At 39.8% G+C, this 18293-nt stretch overlaps 2 protein-coding genes across 2 annotated transcripts in view; one reads left to right on the top strand and one right to left on the bottom strand.

Moving 5' to 3' along the window:
• Gle1 (nucleoporin GLE1) overlaps positions 1 to 8361 on the top strand; it is a 68040-nt gene extending 59679 nt beyond the window's left edge. The window contains exons 6-8 of the mRNA XM_067133419.1: positions 1293 to 1477; positions 2353 to 2551; positions 6951 to 8361. Coding sequence (XP_066989520.1) covers positions 1293 to 1477; positions 2353 to 2551; positions 6951 to 7830 — 1264 coding nt within the window. The 3' untranslated portion in view covers positions 7831 to 8361. The remainder of the gene's footprint in view (positions 1 to 1292; positions 1478 to 2352; positions 2552 to 6950) is intronic.
• LOC136855931 (NAD-dependent protein deacylase-like) overlaps positions 1 to 18293 on the bottom strand; it is a 96304-nt gene that overhangs the window by 9365 nt on the left and 68646 nt on the right. The window lies entirely within an intron of this gene.

Raw genomic sequence — 18293 nt, 5'->3', positions numbered from 1 at the left:
TAGAGCAGTAGTAATGTCCCTAGCCATCAAATGCAATTTGTCTCTCTCATCTGTATTGCAAGCTACATTTTGGAAGTGTCATTCAGCATTCGCTTCACATTATTTAAAGGAGATAGAGACTGTATATGAAATGAAAAATGCAGTACATTAGATCTGTTTACGGTGGCTGGTGTGGTGTTGGGGGAGGAAGCATAGGAAGCAGTCCTTCCTACTAAGCTTCACCTTGAAACAAGGGTGTTGAGTTTTTTAAGAGAGCCTGGGGGTAAGACGTGCCTGGAGTACCCTCCAGTCATTTATGGTTGGGCAATGGTGTTTTTATGGTGGTGTTGGTGACTATGTTTTCTCTGGTTATATATTTATTTTGTACTGCGCCCAGGGCAGGGGCAACTTTTTATCCTTGTGAAGCAATCAGAATTGTCCTTTGCTGCAAGGCACTCACTAAAATAGTAGGCGACTCTCAGCTATACTGCTGCACCACTATACGATAAGTGCCATCCAGAGGCAGGATCTTCCTGTAACAGCTTTCTTATCAGGTGAGGATTCAACAGACATTATGTTAATGTTAGCAATCTTTTCTGTTCTCAAATTCATTACAATCATTAATGTTTTTGGGTAGATATGTTCATGCCTCCCACCTCCTGTCAATGTGGGAATCAGCAGTATAATTACTTGGTAAGTTACTTATATAAAAATGACATTTTTTGATAAAATAAAGTTTTATATATGCTTACCAAGTAATTACATGGTCGGAGCCTGCCCTCCTCCCCATGCATGATTATGAGGGCATAAACAAATTGAAACTCTTTTGCTAGTTGTTCCTCTCTTTCTCCGAAAGTGGGCGAGGCATGTCACCAAAACCCAAAACAAACTAGCGCAACCTGCGAATTTAAAAATTTTAAGCTGCCGATAATAGAAACTAAAAGCAGTGTAATTACTTGGTAGGTATATATAAAACTTTATTTTATCATAAAAATGTCATTTTTGTTCCATCATAGAATTTCAGTGGAAAATATTTTATGAAATTTTAAAAATTCTTGATGTCCTATCTTTCCAGTTACATGTATGTTTTTACTTCACCTTGTGGCAAAACTAACATAATTGTAATTGTTTTCATTAGTTTTCTTACGAATTGTTAGTGAAAATGTTTACTGTAGGAGTAAGAGTTGATTTTAGTTTTATACCTTAAAAATTCCTGATCTAATTGCTCATGAATATGTTTTACCATCTCATTTAATGTTTGTATATCAGACTTGGGTACAAAACTTCATGTATTTATATAAGTTTGTTTCCAGAGAACTGAATAGTGATGAGTCATTGAATATCACTGTTGAATCTATGAAGAATGAAGCAATAAAACCTGTAGATGATATGTTAGAACTTGTGACAAAGGAAGCCCGGACAAAAGAGGAGCTTACAGAAATTAAAACAAGCTTTGAGACAAATTTAAACTATGTGGATGGCATTGTTCAGACTCTTAGTAAGTTTTATTTATTGTTATTGTGAAGTTAATGTGGAATTTTATCATTATTAAGCAGTTCAAATAGATTAGGAAGCTAATTCATGTTATCGTAGGGAGATTGGTAATGTATGTAATGATGTAGCATTTGTGTAAGGTATCATTTCTTCTTCTATCTTCCCAGTCTTCAATAGGTGGGTTGTATCACTTCAGGCTTAGGCCCACCTCATTTCCTTCCTTCCTTTCTTTATTGTTCTTTAGTTCTGGGCTAAATAAGCGAGGGTCTGCTTATTTTGTTGCCTTTTGCATAAAAACATTGGTAGTTAAAGTACTCTATTTACTTGTCTACACATTCCGTTTTGTTAAGTATTTATATGTGGTTTTGGTTTCTAGTAATGAAGTTCAAGTTTTAACCAAAGATTAATTTGTTGCTAGTATTTAAAGTTTAGCTAAATTTGTTTTACTTTGATACATTCAGTGAAAAGGTCATGGGAAAAACTGAAACATTTTTTCAGTTCAAAATAATGTTTGGTGATCAGTAAAGTTCCAACAACTATTTAAAGACTTTTGATGCTTTGTGTGCAGTCTAAAACAGATTTTTATTGTCTTAATTCTACTGTTGCCAGTTTTCTTTTTATTAGGCGAAGGCAAGACTAAAATTCTTGTTAAGGAAGTAATTGCAGTGCAAAATCCCTGGTAAACATGTTTTTAATATGTGCACATATTTATAACTATGGATTCTTTAATTAGATATTTTAGACCCTTTATGGAGTTTTATTTAAGCTTATGGTTTTGCCTACATTGAATCTTCTTCTTTTATACATATTTAAATAAAAGTTTAATCACAGCATGCATGTGGAAATGTAAGAATTCTAATAGAATTTTTCTGGTTACAGTTATAAAGAAAGAAGAACAAGAACAGCAAGAATCAGAACGTGTTAGCTATGAAGAATCCCAGATAAAATTAAAAATTGAGCAAGAAAAACAAGCCTTAGTTATGGAGAATGAAGTGCGTCAGGCTAACCAAGTAGTTACTGAAGTTGAAGCAACTGAAGAAAATAAACAAGCTGTAATCATCACTCTAGGAAGGAAAAGGTATTTGTTAACTTCATGATTTGTTTATGCTTAATGCTAGGAAAGGTGGTTTAACTGAGTGCTTCAATGAACAAAAAAAATCACAAATCATTTCTCATTGGTGAAGATTTCTCCTTGGCTGTGAGTGGAAGTTTAGTTGGAAGTACTTTTTCTTCCATTTTTTGCAGCTTTACAGCATAGCCCCTGCCACTTAGCATACCAAATTGTTTAAGAATGTCAGTCAGGACTAAATATGGATGAACCTTGTGTTGATGACCTGGGGATAAAGAGAACATTAAAATGGAATCAGACAATCATTGCCTGCAACAACCTGTGATATTCAGCAGTCTGCCCTTGTACTTCTTGTACCAGTTTGCCTTATCTCCTGCACATAAACCTCCTTCACTTCCATCTTGATCAGTGAGTTCATTCCAGTTACTTCTCTTTTCCTCTTGTTGGTTACTCTATCCTGCTACTTTAGTCCTAATATCCTTCCCTGGAATTTATTTTCAAATTCTACAGCTTCCTATCTAATTACAACTGAACTTTACCTTGACTCATGTCCATATATCTGAACTGGCCTGGAGAAATGGTATAGTGATGAGAGCGCACAACCTGCCCCCCAGGAAGACATCAAGATACAGTATATTACAAGGCCTGTATGCATCCCCAATACCATGAGGACGAGAGCTCCAAGAAGAAAATCGTCATAGAGAACATCACCCTGACTGAGGATAAGAGGATAAATGTAGTAATACATTACAAGAACCACCGCACCCATGATCTCGGGATGAAGAATGACCCCTCTCCGTCAGCAAGAGACCCCCTCAAGCAGAAGAACGTGGTCTACCAACTTGTATGTCCTGTCCGAGGATGCCCCGGCATTTATATTGGAATGACCACAATGCGCCTGTCAAAGAGGATCTCCTGCCACGCCCAGGAAGGTGCCACATGAACCACGCCCATGCCACCCACAATACTTCCATCTCCCGCGACAGTATTATACAAAATATAAGTATAATCGGGAGAGCCGCCAACCCTCAACGTCTGTGCCTGCTGGAGGCGCTCCTCACTGCCGAGAAAAAGCCTACAATGAACACAACACAGGAGGCATTGCTTCTACCCACAAATTTGAGAAGAACAATGCTGAATAACCACCAAATTCAACAGATACTTGAAAATGACAACCCTGATAATGGAGACGCCCCTGAAGAGCAAGGCGCCCTTTGAGACAACCCCCCGACAATGAGAGAGAGAGGAAATAATGATGTCATCCACCCTCTGCCCAATAGCAGCCAAACTACCTATGATGTTAGTCAGCATGACGTCATGCTAGGCTTGAGCTTCGCCACGGAAATGTGGCTTGAAGCTCGCCGACTGCAACCAATCAAAATTCATCGTCCATGACACCCCCCCCGAAGCCTGAAGCCTGTGTATAAATTCGGAAGGACCTATGCAATCTGCCAGTCCTCTACTAGCTCCCGCTGGAGGATGACAGAAGAGTCTGTCGAAATGTTGTGGCAACAACAGTATAAGCAACCACAACTGTATAAGTTATAATATTCTAACTTTATATAGAATACTGTATATAAAAACAGAATCCACATATTTTGAAATGACAAATATAGGCGAGCTGTTAGCACGCATCTCCAGTGAAGAGAAGTCCACAATAAGGAAAATAGAAAAAGTCTTCTATAAAATAAATGCAGCTGAAGCAGCAATAATAATATTCAATAAAACCTGTTTAAAAGAGGGTCTGCTGCCAAATTATTATTATTATTAAGTTAAGGGGATCGGCCGCCTAAAAAAACCCAATAATCTTTAAAAAATTCGATTTGCTGAAAAAAATTCTATGGCTTCGTATAGGGTTCAAGAATGTGTCCACGAAATATTATGCTAAAATTTGCCTTATTTCTCTAGTTATGGCCTAAAATGTAACAATAACTATATACCCATAAAACACCAGTAGGGCAAATGATTTAGTCTGGTGTAGTTTTTGCGATATATATTACGAAAACTTCCTTTGAAATGAAATGTATAATGTCAATAATATCCTACTCGGCACCTTTTTGGTTATTCCTAGCCATGACAACGCACACGTCATACCATGACGCCGACTGTGGCCGAGAGTTGCCTATAAACTTCAAGGTAGAAGGACACGTTTTCATGCTCGCTAGCCTTGACTAAACTCTGTATTTTCTGCGGTGTTTTTGTTTTTTTTCGCCGTGCCTAAAAGGTCCAAGAGTTCACTTCATGCTTCTAGAATGCGGAAAAGCCAAGTGGAAAAGTCCAGGCGAGAAGTAGAAGAAAGAGTTCAAGAAATTAGTGCCATAGAGGGGAATGGAGCAACGGAGAGAGCCCATCAAACGGCGCAGGCAGCGATCTCTGCTGACCAGAGACCAACCACATCCACCCCTAAACGCCTCTTTATTTGTTCATCACTACCAAAGGGCAAAGATATTTTAGAAAAAGAAAGCAGTAGCTCGGAGGCTGATATTATAGACGATCCTGAAAATAAAATGATCATAATAAGTGAAGCAAGACTTGATGAATTACTTGAATCACGAATCCCTAATTGTGAATGAAAAGTAATTCCCAGGATCCATTTGGCAAGGGATGGATTCGAGACACTAATAAAAAAGTGTAGGCAACTATGATACCCTAGAGTAATACCTTGCAGCAAGATCAGACAGGGGGGGACCAGGAACCTAAAATTTATAAGAATGTGTCTTAGGCACATAAATAATCAATTAATATTCTTATTTATAATCATTTTGCATTAATTAATACCCAAAAATAAAAATTAAAACCATAGAATTAGTTGTAACACAGTCTTTGAAGTCCCTTTTACTTTTTTTATGTAACTAAAACTTTGAAGGCCCGTTTCTCAAAACATAAGTTTTTCACCTTCAAAATGTATCTCCTCCCTTAGTATTGGACCAATCTAAATGAAATTTCATATATAATATGAGGAAACATGGTAGATTAAAAAAAAAGCCGGGGATTTTTAATATTTTGAGTTTATGATTTTTGGCAATTTTTTTTCTGTAATTTTTCCGGGAAATTTCATTAAAAAAAATAAAAATTCATATCTCGAAAAATAATTGAAAAATCAAAAATCCCCAGCTTTGTATCGAAGGTCCATATGTGTTTTATATGTGGTTCAAATCTCATCCCTTAAAACCAAAAAGCAAAGGAGGAGATGCATTTTGAAAATGGCCATTTTTGGCCGAAAAATGCTCTGGCGTCACAAAACCTAAGGTCACTGAACAAAAATTTTTTCCCCAGAAGTTCCACACAATATCCTTTAACAAACCCCCTATATATCAACAACCTGTCGTTAAAAAAGTCGGAAACCGGCCGATCCCCTTAAGTATATCTTAGTTTAACCAGACCAGTGAGCTGATTAACAGCTCTCCTAGGGCTGGCCCGAAGGATTAGATTTATTTTTACGTGGCTAAGAACCAGCTGGTTACCTAGCAATGGGACCTACAGCTTACTGTGAAATCTGAATCACATTATGACGAGAAATTAATTTCTATCGCCAGAAATAAATTCCTCTAATTCTTCATTGGCTGCTCGGAGAGTCGAACGCTGGGCCAACAGTGTGCCAGCAGAAAGCTCTACCCATCCCTCCAATGAAGAACTATTTATTATTATTATTGTTATTATTATTATTATCATCTAGGAAGAAGACCCTCTTTCAAGCATGTTCTGTTAAAAAATATGACTGCATTGTGCAAATTGATTTTACATTGTGCTTTTTCAATTTTTCTTATAATTCGCCTTTCTTGCACGTCAATATTGGTCAGTAATTAGCCAATGTTCATATTTCGGTGGATTTAAACAGCGTTTCTACAGCAGAATTTTATTCTAAAAAGAGCATGTTACTTAAACCTGGTGTTGTAAATCTGTAGAGTTCAACGGTGTCTTATCATGGACATCGTTTTTGCCGGTAGATGGATTCTGGGCTTTCTTGGTACTATTTCTGCAGGTTTTCTGTCGACATGTTTTGACCAAGCCCTTGCCTCTCAGCCCTCTTTCCTCACAGATAATTAGTTTTACACAAAAAGTAATTTGTTGATTGCTAAATACCCAGGGATCCCAGGATGCATGAGCACCTGTCTAAGGCTGCTTTCTTTACAACTACTAAAATGTCTTGGGGAAATTCACGGACCATGAATGTGGGCTATGTGTAGTGTGTTTGATGAAGTTTTGTTTGAATTATATTCTCTGTTACTGCACATGATGGAAGTAATGACTAACCATTCATATGTGTGTTGTAGTAGATATTTACGGCAAAATGCACTATATACATTCCTTATCACATTTATGGCAAGATGGTCTTCATAAAACTCTTGCTTATATTTATAATGCATCAAAGTACACTAAATTTTTTATTTGGTCATATTTATTTCAGATATGAAGAATTACAGAAGAAAATGGAGGACCATATCAACAGTCTCAATGTGATAAGTAATGAAAAGAAGAAAGAAATAGGATGGATATTTACTACAATCAATCAGCTGGACAGTACCAATCAGAATGTCAATAGAGAAAAGTTACAAAAGCTAATAGCCTATTTAAGTGGTCGTAATGTGCAACACAACAAGAGAGTTTACTGCACCAATAATGACCCATTAACTACAGCATATGTAAAATTTAAGCTGATAAAGGACATGGTTAAAGTAGCATTAGACACACAAGCCAAGGAGACAGGTGGCATTGCAGCATATGCATGGTTGATAGTCAGCCTTATAACATTGTATCCGGATCTGTGGGAAATATTTCTTTACCATATCTACACAACATGTCCATACTTGGTGCCTTTGTTCATTTATCAGAAGGAAGGACAAAGCCAAGATGATTATGACAAGGAAAGAGGAAAGAGACCAAAGGAAGGCTTTGATCTCTATTTGACCAGAATGGGAAATGCTGCTCTCTTGTTTGGTTTGGTGTTGGCAAAGATGTGCAAAATAAGTGGGATGCCAGAAGAGGCACCCGTAGTTGGATGGAAATTTGTTGCTGGTCTACTCATGCTTGACCCTTCTCCTGGTATTTCAGCTGAAGTCCTTAGACAGTTCTTATTGGGTGTTGGGTCAGAACTTCAGCAAAGCTATGGAAAGCAGTTTGCAAAACTGATGGATTATGCAACAGACTCATACTTGGTTCAGCTTGAAGAAATCACTAATATAGCTAAGGAAGGAGAATCCTCAAGGAATCAGTTGCAACAATTGTTTGAGGAGTATAAAAAAACCCGGAAGCTAAAGCCAAATGAACATATAAACAGGTATAATTAGAATTACCTTTTATCTTATAATTAAGGATTTACCGTTTTGAAAAATCAAGTTGCTACTGTAGAGAAAAAATTCTGCATTGTTTGTTTGTAGTAAGTTGCCTTATTAAAATGTGAATTGTGTATACTCGGTAATTTTGAGAAGTGTTGCTGTACTTGATTTTTCATAAATTGATCTTATTTTGAACGAATAAATTGAAGCAAGAAATAATATTTGGTTTCAACACTTTTCTACCAGAGGTGAATGCTGGTTGGTGATTCCATTTTTGAAGCATTTTAACCTAGATTTGGTTTATGAAGTACAAGGTTACTAGAACTATGCTAAACAATTTCACATTTGACAAAGTGAATTATTACTGTTTTTCCTGTTAAATACCATGATTATTTTTTGTTAGAATAAAGGCAAAAATTTTATATTGTCTACAAAATATTTTGTGTGCTTAATATGAAAGATTGCATGTCATACTGTGATATATTGTAGATGTACTGTAATTCACTTATAAAAACTGAAAAAAATTTTTATCAGCATTAATAATACTGGTTTATATTTTCAGTTTTAGCTCCTGGACTTCTGTGATAGAATGTTTTAATATATGTAACTTACCCAGTAATTACTTAGCTAAGAGGTCCTACCTAAGAGTTTCTACTTGAACAGCAGTTAGAATTCTGAATTCCACGGTAGTGATTCTTTTGTTTTGTATAGGTGACTATGCCCTGCCCACTTTCGGGGTGCAAAAGAGGAACAACACTGCCAACATGACAATTTCTTTCTGCCACTTGTAGCATCAACGCCTGATGTTGTTACAGCAGTTTAGAGTTTTCGGATTCTTAATTTTCTTCTTTGGTGAAGTATTTTGCAGTCTTTTTGGCATTTTTCATAATGACTTTCACGATTTTGACCTTTTCAACTAGTTAGGATATGCCCGACACTGGTAGTTACAGTTTCCGGTATTGCAGTAAAGGCTGCAATACACAAATGATAAAATTGACTTACGACTCTCACACCTTGTGTTCTGGTTGTAGAGGTCAAGTTTGCTCTATTAATTTGACATGTGAAGAATGCAGGGATTGGGGAGAACAAAAATGGAAGACTTTAACTTCTCATTTAGCTAAGCTAGAAAGAGATAAGAAGAGGAAAGCAGCCGCTAAAGCCAGCGGGAAATTAGCTAGTCAGGCTTTGACTCCTAGATCGGATAAGGCTGACATACAGTATCTGTTAATTCTCCAACTGTTAACCCTTCCCCACCTGCATCAATTAATTCTCCTGAACCACCTACTCCTCTTGGCTCCATCACTTCCGACCCCGATCGATTGTGAGTAAGTTCGAGCAATGTATAAATCTAGTAGTGAGTACAGTGGCCCAGTTAGGGGCATAACAGTGATTGTCCTGATCGACAAGTTTGAAAACAGTGCCAAAGGTGAAGTGTCAGTGGAGGAGGAGGCTGCTCATCCCACTGATTCTCCTAGGCATCAGTCCCTGCCATATTCCCCGCTACCTGGGAAGAGGCATACCGGTAGCCCAAGGGAGGTCAGTGGGGTCTGCCCACCGGCAGTCATCCCTTCAGTCCAACCTGTTGCATACCAGGTTGCGACTAGAGACAGCCACTGGAAAGGCGTCTCGGAAGTGCATCGGCTTTTGTCAAGTTCTGAGGAGTCCTCGCCTCGTAAGACCCGTCTTCGTCATTTCCCTGATGAATCTTGCCCGCTTAAGAGACATTTCTTAGGTAAAGAGCAGTCCCCGCATCTCCCTTACAAGAGAATTAGGGAACCTTACTTCAGTACTCAACCTTCGTGTAGCAAGTGGGACACTCCGGAGTGTTTCTCCTCTCCTCAGCACCAGGAGCAAGGTTCTAGCTCGCTACACCTCTCGGGAGAGCAGCTCCAGATTTCGTGTAAGCGCCCTGTTCTCTCGGAACTTCCCGTATCAGCAGAACACTTTGATGAGCGCCATGAAGCAGACAAGTGCCCTGTAGCAGCCAGGCACCCTGATGTGGCCAAGCACCCTGACACAGTCAGGCACCCTGAGGTGGTCAGATGCTCTATTTCATCGGAGTGGCCTGAAGCTTCCAATCTTCCCATAGTGCTCAAGCCCCCCTCAAGTCTCCAAGCTCCCTGCAGCTTCGGATAAGCCTTCTCCTCTGAACCTTTGCAATGTAAACTGGATAATATCCTTCATCTTTTACAGAAACCAGCAGCACAGACTGCCCCTGAATTAGACTCAGTGACGTCTCCGATCTCTTCTGAAGATGAAGAGGAGGAGCAGGATGCGTCTTCTACGCCATATGCATCACTCCTCAAGTGCCTTCTTCAGCAGTTCCCAGAATTTTTCACTCCGACCTCTCCTTCCTCTCTAGGTTCATCTTTCTTGATGAGCAATCAGCCCTTGGATTCGACTAGACTTCCTAAGATGGTTCTCTCTAAATCATCGAAGAAAGCTCTTCGCCAAGTAGAAAGTTAAGTATATCTTAGTTTAACCAGACCACTGAGCTGATTAACAGCTCTCCTAGGGCTGGCCCGAAGGATTAGACTTATTTTACGTGGCTAAGAACCAACCGGTTACCTAGCAACGGGACCTACAGCTTATTGTGGAATCCGAACCACAGAGCCAAGAAGAGGGATCAAGGGAAAGCCTGTTTTAGTGTTCCTCCCTCTCATCTCACACGTGTGGTACTTGTCATACGCAACAGGAGAAGCTCCTTCCCTGGGAGTGGCTGCCTCCTCCCAGGGGGACTTTTCTGCGCTCATTGACTCGGGACGGAGATCGGCTATCGCTTTTGCAAAAACTTTCTTTTCAGCACAGGAGATGGATCATCTTTTGAAGAGTTTGTTTAAGTCTTTCGAGGTGCTGAGTTTTCTTGACTAGTGTTTGGGAGCAGTTGCAAGAAGCTTCAAGAGCCAGCTTTTTTGTGTGATGAAGCTGCAGACCTGTTTAAATTTCCCTCTTGCACAGATAAAGCCGTTAGAGATGGCTCACAGGAATTAGCTGCCCTTTATGCCATGGGCGTCCTTAAGAAGCGCGAACTTTGGGTCTGTTTCACATCGAAGGGTGTTAGGACCACAGAAATCGACTCTCCTTTTTTCCCCTCTGGATAAACATCACTTGTTTCCTCAGCCCACCGTAAGCGAGATTGCAGCGAGTCTACACCAGTCAACACAAGATTTGTTGACTCAATCGACAAAGTGCCAGAGGGACTGGTCTGCCTTCTCAGTTAAACCATAAGTGAGATTGCAGCGAGTCTACACCAGAAGTCAACGCAAGATTTGTTGACTCAATCGACAAAGTGCCAGAGGGACTGGTCTGCCTTCTCAGTTAAACCATCATCTCCTCTCGAACAACCAAAGCCATTTCGTGGAGAAAATCAGAGATCGCACCTCAGGTCCTGAGGTTCAGTTAGATTTGCTTTGCGAGCGATCAAGGAACCATCCTCAAAATCATCCTCTCGCAAGTGAGAATTTAGTCCTTCATGCTCCAGTAGGGGCCAGGCTTCGTTTGTTTTGGGAGAGATGGAACAAAAGAGGAGCGGATCAGTGGGCGGTGAAAGTTTTAAAGGAGGGATACTCTATCCCCTTCAAGGAGAATCTGCCATTGACCAACATTCCTGTCATATTGACGGCTTACTCCATAGGATCGGAGAAGTATTTGGCCCTGTCGAAGGAAGTGTCCTCTCTTCTGAGCAAAGAAGCAATAGAATTAGTGAAAATGGCAGACTCGAAAGGATTTTACAATCACCTTTCTGTAGTTCCCAAGGCTTCAGGGGGTTGGAGACCGGTGCTCGAAGTAAGTGCTTCGAACGTCTTCGTAGAAAAAACAAAATTCAACATGGAAACCACCCACTCAGTTCTTGCTTCCATCCGTCAGGGAGATTGGATGATATCCCTGGACATGCAAGATGCTTATTTCCATATTCCGATTCACCCGGATTCGAGGAAATACCTATGATTCATTTTCGAGGACCAAATCTTTCAATTTCGAGTATTTTGTTTCGGTCTCTCGACGGCCCCACAAGTCTTCACTCGAGTGTTGGCTCCTTTGGCGGGTTGGCCACATTTAGCGGAAGTGAGTATCTCGCTATACCTGGATGATTGGCTAATTCGTTCACCTACGAAGAAATGCTGCTGGGATTGGAAAGTTCATCAGGATCACCACGTCTTTCCGATAACCCCGGAAATAAAGGAGGATCTGCGGTGGTGGAGGTCCGCAGACAGACTTTCAGTAGGGAAGTCGCTCCTTCCAGCGAGCCCCGACCTGGAATTCTTTCCGACATGTCGGATTTAGGTTGGGGAGCTCTCCTTGGGAACCTGGAAGTCTCGGGGAGGTGGTCTTCGGAGGAAAAAGGGCTGCATATCAACGTGAGAGAATTGAAAGGGATACATCTAGGTCTGCAACACTTTGCGACGCAGGTACACAACAAGACTATAGCGGTACATGCGGACAACACCACACCCTAGCGTACATCAAACATCAAGGGGAGACGCACTCTTTTTCTCTCTGCGAGGTAGCGAGAGACTTGCTATGCTGGGCGGATCGGAACCAGACGCGATTAGTCACCCGGTTCATAAAGGGTAAGTGCAACTTCCTAGCGGAAGAGCTGAGCCATCACAAGCAAATTCTGGCCACGGAGTGGACACTAGATCTTTGCGTTTGTGCCAGCCTTTGGAAACTATGGGGTCAACTAAGCATAGGCCTGTTTGCAACTTCCAGAAATTACTGCCTTCCTCTGTTCTGTTCCCCTTTTCCGGACTCTCTAGCTTGGGTGACGGGTGCAATGATCCTGGGCTGGTCTACCGAGATCTTTATGCTTTTCCTCCATCCGGGATGATTCGGGAGGTAGCAAGGAAGTTTCACTCACACCACAATGTAAGGATGACTCTCGTGACTTCCTACTGGCTGCAGAAGGAGTGGTTCCCGGACCTGATCGATCTCCTCGTAGCTTTCCGAGACTCCTTCCCGAGATTCCAAGTCTTCTCAGACAACCCCACGTCAGGAAGTTTCATCAAGGCCTATCTTCTCTGGCCCTAACAGGATTTCGACTGTCTACAGGCTCGTCAGAGCAAAAGGCTTTTCTAAATCAGCATCAGAGGTTATCGGTAAATGTAGTCGCATTTCCTCCAATAATGTCTACCAAGCTAAGTGGGCACACTTTAGGATCTGGTGTCGAAGAAACAAAGTCTCTTCCTCAAAAACTTCTATCGCTCAGATAGCAGACTTCCTTCTCTATTTGAAATCTTTTAAAGGGTTGTCGGTCTCGACAATAAAGGGTTACAGAGCATAAGGGTCTAGACATCTCGAACAACCAAGACTTGTCCGATTTAATTAAGTCTTTCAATATCTCCAAGTCCAAGAAAGAGGAGTCCTTCTCTTCGAATCTTGATGTAGTTCTTAAGTGGCTTTCCAACCCTCGCTTTGAACCTATGCACTCTTCCTCTCTAAGGGATCTGACTTGGAAAACTCTCTTTCTGGTTGCCTTAGCAATAGCTAAGATTGTCGGTGAACTTCAAGCAATAAGCAAAAGGATCGGTTTTTCGCAAGGGAATGCAGTCTGCTCCTTTTTGCTAGGATTTCTAGTGAAAAATGAAAACCCATCACATCCCTGGCCCCATTCATTTTCGATTCCAAGCTTATCGGATATCCTAGGCACGGAAGAGGAAGAAAGAGAGCTGTGCCCAGTACATGCCCTCAGACCCCTAGACCCCTTTCGAAGAATGCCATTTCGTTTTCCTTGAGGGATCTCATCGCTGAGGCAACACTCTCAGTTAGCGGAAACTGACTTAGAGCTATTGAAAGTTAAAGTGCACGAGGTAAGAGCAGTTGCTACTTCGGTAGCGTTCAAACACAATCTTTCTCTCTCTGCGATCCTGGAGGCAACCCATTGGAAATGCAAGTCAGTGTTTGTGATGCACTACTTGCGGGACGTCGAGACAGTTTATGAGAAATGCACTACACTTGGACCTGTGTCCATACCTGGCGTAGTGATGGGTGAGGAAGTGTAGAAAGCGTCCCTTCCTTTCCTTTTCTCGTCGCCTTGAAAATGGTGTTGAGTTCTTGGGGGGGAAGCCTGGGAGGGTGTGACTTACCTGGAGTGCCCACCAGTTTTTTAGTGTTGGATAGTGGTCTTATTTTTGTCGTTTATTCATTATTTAATCATGGTGTAGGTGACTTTGTTGTTCTGGTATGTTATTTTTATGGTACTGTGCCCAGGGCAGGGGCAATTATATGTGCTTTGTCAGCCTTCGGTGTACACCTTCGTCGCAAAGCTTAATCTTATACTTTGTCAGCCTTCGGAGTACTCCTTCACTGCGAAGTGTCCCACTTAAGTAGAGGCATGTCTGGCCATGCCGCCACGTCGCTACAGGTTGAGATGAGCGCAGCCAGAGGCAGTATCTTACCTGCAGCAGCTCTCTCACCAGGTAAGGAACAACAATTATCTTATTAATTATAACTTAAGCTTTTGTCCATGATTCCCCACCACCTTTCAATGTGGAATCAGCTAAGGAATTACTGGGTAAGTTACATATATAAAAATGACATTTTTATGATATAACTAAGTTTTATATATATAAAAGTTTTATATATATACAAGTCTTGGTTGTTTGAGATGTCTAAGACCCTCCTCCTCACACTTGGACTCTTTTTTGCATTAACAAATTGTCATGTTGGTGGTGTCGTACCCCCGAAAGTGGCAGAGCATAATCACCTATACAAAACAAAAAAACCGCTACCGCGGAATTCAGAATTCTGACTGCCGTTTGAGTAGAAACTCTTAGCTAAGTAATTACTGTACTGGTTAAGCATATATAAAACTTAATTTTATCATAATGTCATTTTACCTTTTATTAAGCTAAGCACATCTTTTGTGTTACTATACTATTGAATTTTCAGTGACATTAGAATCTGTTTTTTTCTTGGAATGCAGGTAAACTATTTTAAATTGATAGATGCAAGAATGTAATTTTAAAATGAGATTAATTACAAGTTCATTGCTCTGAGGAACATTGCATTGTGTACTTTCATATTCAGTTTTAACAAAATTTAAAATTATTTTATCTTGGAAATTTAAGCTTAATGACTACAGTAGTTAAAATAGAAGCATTACCTGCTGATGGAAATTTAATTAGGAGTGTATAGGTGTTTGAAAAGTACCTGCATTAAGTGGCAATATACCATGCATGCGTTCAAGTACCTGAAATCATAGCATTGTATTTATTTTATTACTTGTATGTTATCAAGAATGACAGTTTTTTTAGTTGTATTATAATTAACCAAGTTGGTTGCAATGTTTAAAATGTCTCCAATGTTTGAAAAGTAGGACTTCACTATAAAACTTATTTTTAGTTATTTCAAAATCAGGTTCTATGCAATAACAGATTGACATACATTAAAGTAGAGTAATAAAAATATTTGATAAAATTTTGCTCATGGTGTTTTCATTCAATAGCAATGGGGCAATTGGTATACAAAATAAAAAAAAAATAACGCTTTGCTAACCCGCTAGGACTGTCTTTGTAATCACCTGCTTCCCACCAGGTGGCGCTGGAATATTTACATTCTTGTCAGAATTCTTCATGCCATGTTGGTGTGAATCAGTGTTAGTAAAAATTTTGATGATTTCCAGCTGATTTTCTCGTGTACGGTACTGTGCTTGTTTTCTGTTTTTGCATTATGTATGTCATCTACAATAAGCAGAGATGAAGGCATCAGGCTGTATTGGAAAGAGCTTGTGGAAACCAGTGTTTCGGTTGTGCATGGCTAGCCTAGCTGTTGCGGCATGAGTGTTGTTTTCTTGATGTGAAGAAAATGAGGAGTGATCTGATGAGAGGAAGAAATTTTGTGAAGTATTGGAAGATGCCTAGGTTAATTCCTCTCTCTCTCTCTCTCTCTCTCTCTCTCTCTCTCTCTCTCTCTCTCTCTCTCTCTCTCTCTCTCTCTCTCTCTCTCTCTCTCTCTCTCTCTCTCTCTCTCTCTCTCTCTCTCTCTCTCTCTCATAGAGAGCCCCGCGAATATATGTATGTACATATGTAGATACATATAAGAGATAATGATGATGATAATAGCTATAAATACAGACAGTCTCCAGTTTATGACAGGCTCGGCTTACGACGTTCCGAGTTTACGACGCTTTTCAAATACATTCATAAAAAAATTATTTCTTGGGTTACAACGCATGTTCCAGGTTTACGACGCTGACAATGCCAGTCCCTTGGAAGAAATATGGCTCCAGAATAGCAGAATGGTCAATTTTGGAGGTTTTTCTGTTGAAAAACTCAATGTAAATGCAGGATAAATTGTTTTCAAGGCACCCAAAGGATTAAAAGTTAGGTTTTCTTATGATTTTCGATGCTATTTCAGACAACGCCAGTCCAATAACGATCAGAAGAAATATGCATCCAAAACAGCAGAATGGTCAATATTTGGAGGGTTTTTATTATGAAAACTCAATATAAATGCAGGATTCATTGTTTTCAAGACACCCAAAGGATTAAAAGTAAGGTTTTCTTACGATTTTCGATGGTATTTCAGGCAATGCCAGTCCGATGACTATCGGAAGAAATATGCATCCCAAACGGCAGAATGGTCAATATTTGGGGGTTTTTTATTGTGAAAAACTCAATATAAATGCAGGATTCGTTTTCAAGACACCCAAAGGATTAAAAGTAAGGTTTTCTTACGATTTTTGACGGTATTTTGGAGGACGCCAGTCTGACGACGATCTGAAGAAATACGCATCCAAAATGGCAGAATGGTCAATATTTGGAGGGTTTTTTATTATGAAAAGCTCAATAATAAAAATGCAGGATTCGTTGTTTTCAAGACACCCAAAGGATTAAAAGTAAAGTTTTCTTATGATTCTCGACTGTAATATTTGGGATGACTTGGTGTCCAACGCATATGACAGAAGAAAATTCACATTCGCGGATTTTTTCATAGAGCACTATTCACTAATTACTGATTTTTATTTTATTTTCATGACTAAATACATTTTTTATGATGAAAAAATTATTTACTAATTTTAGAATATTAATATTACGGTAACCATAGCAAAGTATTGATAAAAGTTAAATTAAAATCCTGTGAAATCATAAAACTGCTTACCGATGTAATAATTATTTACTAATTTTAGAATATTAATATTACGGTAACCATAGCAAAGTATTGATAAAAGTTAAATTAAAATCCTGTGAAATCATAAAACTGCTTACCGATGTAATCACTTCATTCAACCTCTTTCTCTCTCTCCTCGAATAATTCACGAATAATTTCACTTTTGAGATTTAAGTAAGGCCAACCACCCATCTCTCTCTCTCTCTCTCTCTCTGTACTGCATATATCCTTCAAAGAAATATCGATTACTGTAAACTGTATAAACATAAAAATATACTAAAATCCCATTATCGCTTGTGTGACAATTTTTTTTATTGCTTTGACGTAGGCTTATGACGATATCGGCTCGGGAGATTAGAAGTAGCCAATAACAGAGCACGTAGCAACCCCCTCTCTCCATGACAATACGCTACTGGCCGGAAGGACTGACAGTGCCAATAACAACTTGTAACAACCCCCTCTTCCCCTTCTTGCTCTCCTTGACGACATGCAGGAAGGGTGGGATTTTAACCAATCACAAAGCTTGTACCTCACGGGCTTAGCATACACTATAAAGAGGGTGCGTAGTATTTTTTCTCTCTCTCTCTCTCTCCGTACCTGTACACTGCATGTGTTCATGCATACCCAGTGCTCACCATTATACTGGCCAAGACCTGATTCTCTGGCTAATCTACTGCTGTGTGCTTACAGGGTTGCAATTAGGACACTTGTTCAGATTAACTGAGATCTGTTCCAACATTTTCAGTTTGAGATTTTACACACAAAAACATTAGGTTCAAGTAATAGCATTATTGCCAGGGAGCAGTCCAAGGCAAGCTGGTGTGGTGACTTCCTATGTTCTGCAGGTGGTTAATTCTTGATATGCTTGAATTGGTTGGGATCTGTAGATCCTTTGTTTCAGTACCATAAAGGTTGGTATGATGGTTCTCATTCTCATGATATGCCACTCTTCAGTTACTAATCAGTCAATTCTGTTGAGAGAGTCTCTGAAGAGACAAAGGAGGAAGACCTCAAAGGAGATATGCCTAGAAGAGTGATGAGAGTGCTCAGCACCACCCACATTCTAAAGAGTGCACACATGCCATGCAAGCAGGTAAAGCTGGTCCCAGCTCTAAACCCCAAGAGGGGGTATGGAGCTGGAATCAGCAACAACTAAATGGAAACACTTCTCACAAAACAAGAAAATTATTCTTCCAAAACAAGAAGTGGTACAATATGAACCACAAAGCCTTTAAATCTTATTACATGACCACAATTTCCATAATACAAAGGCAATCCAGCTTGTGACTGAAAGGATGATGCAAAATAAAACCCTTGATTACTATATACTGTACAGATCTTTTCCTACCTGGTTGTGCTACTTCAAA

The sequence above is a fragment of the Macrobrachium rosenbergii genome, chromosome 3 (assembly GCF_040412425.1).
Source record: "Macrobrachium rosenbergii isolate ZJJX-2024 chromosome 3, ASM4041242v1, whole genome shotgun sequence".
NCBI classification, from domain to species: domain Eukaryota; kingdom Metazoa; phylum Arthropoda; class Malacostraca; order Decapoda; family Palaemonidae; genus Macrobrachium; species Macrobrachium rosenbergii.
This window is presented reverse-complemented; position numbering and strand designations above follow the sequence as displayed.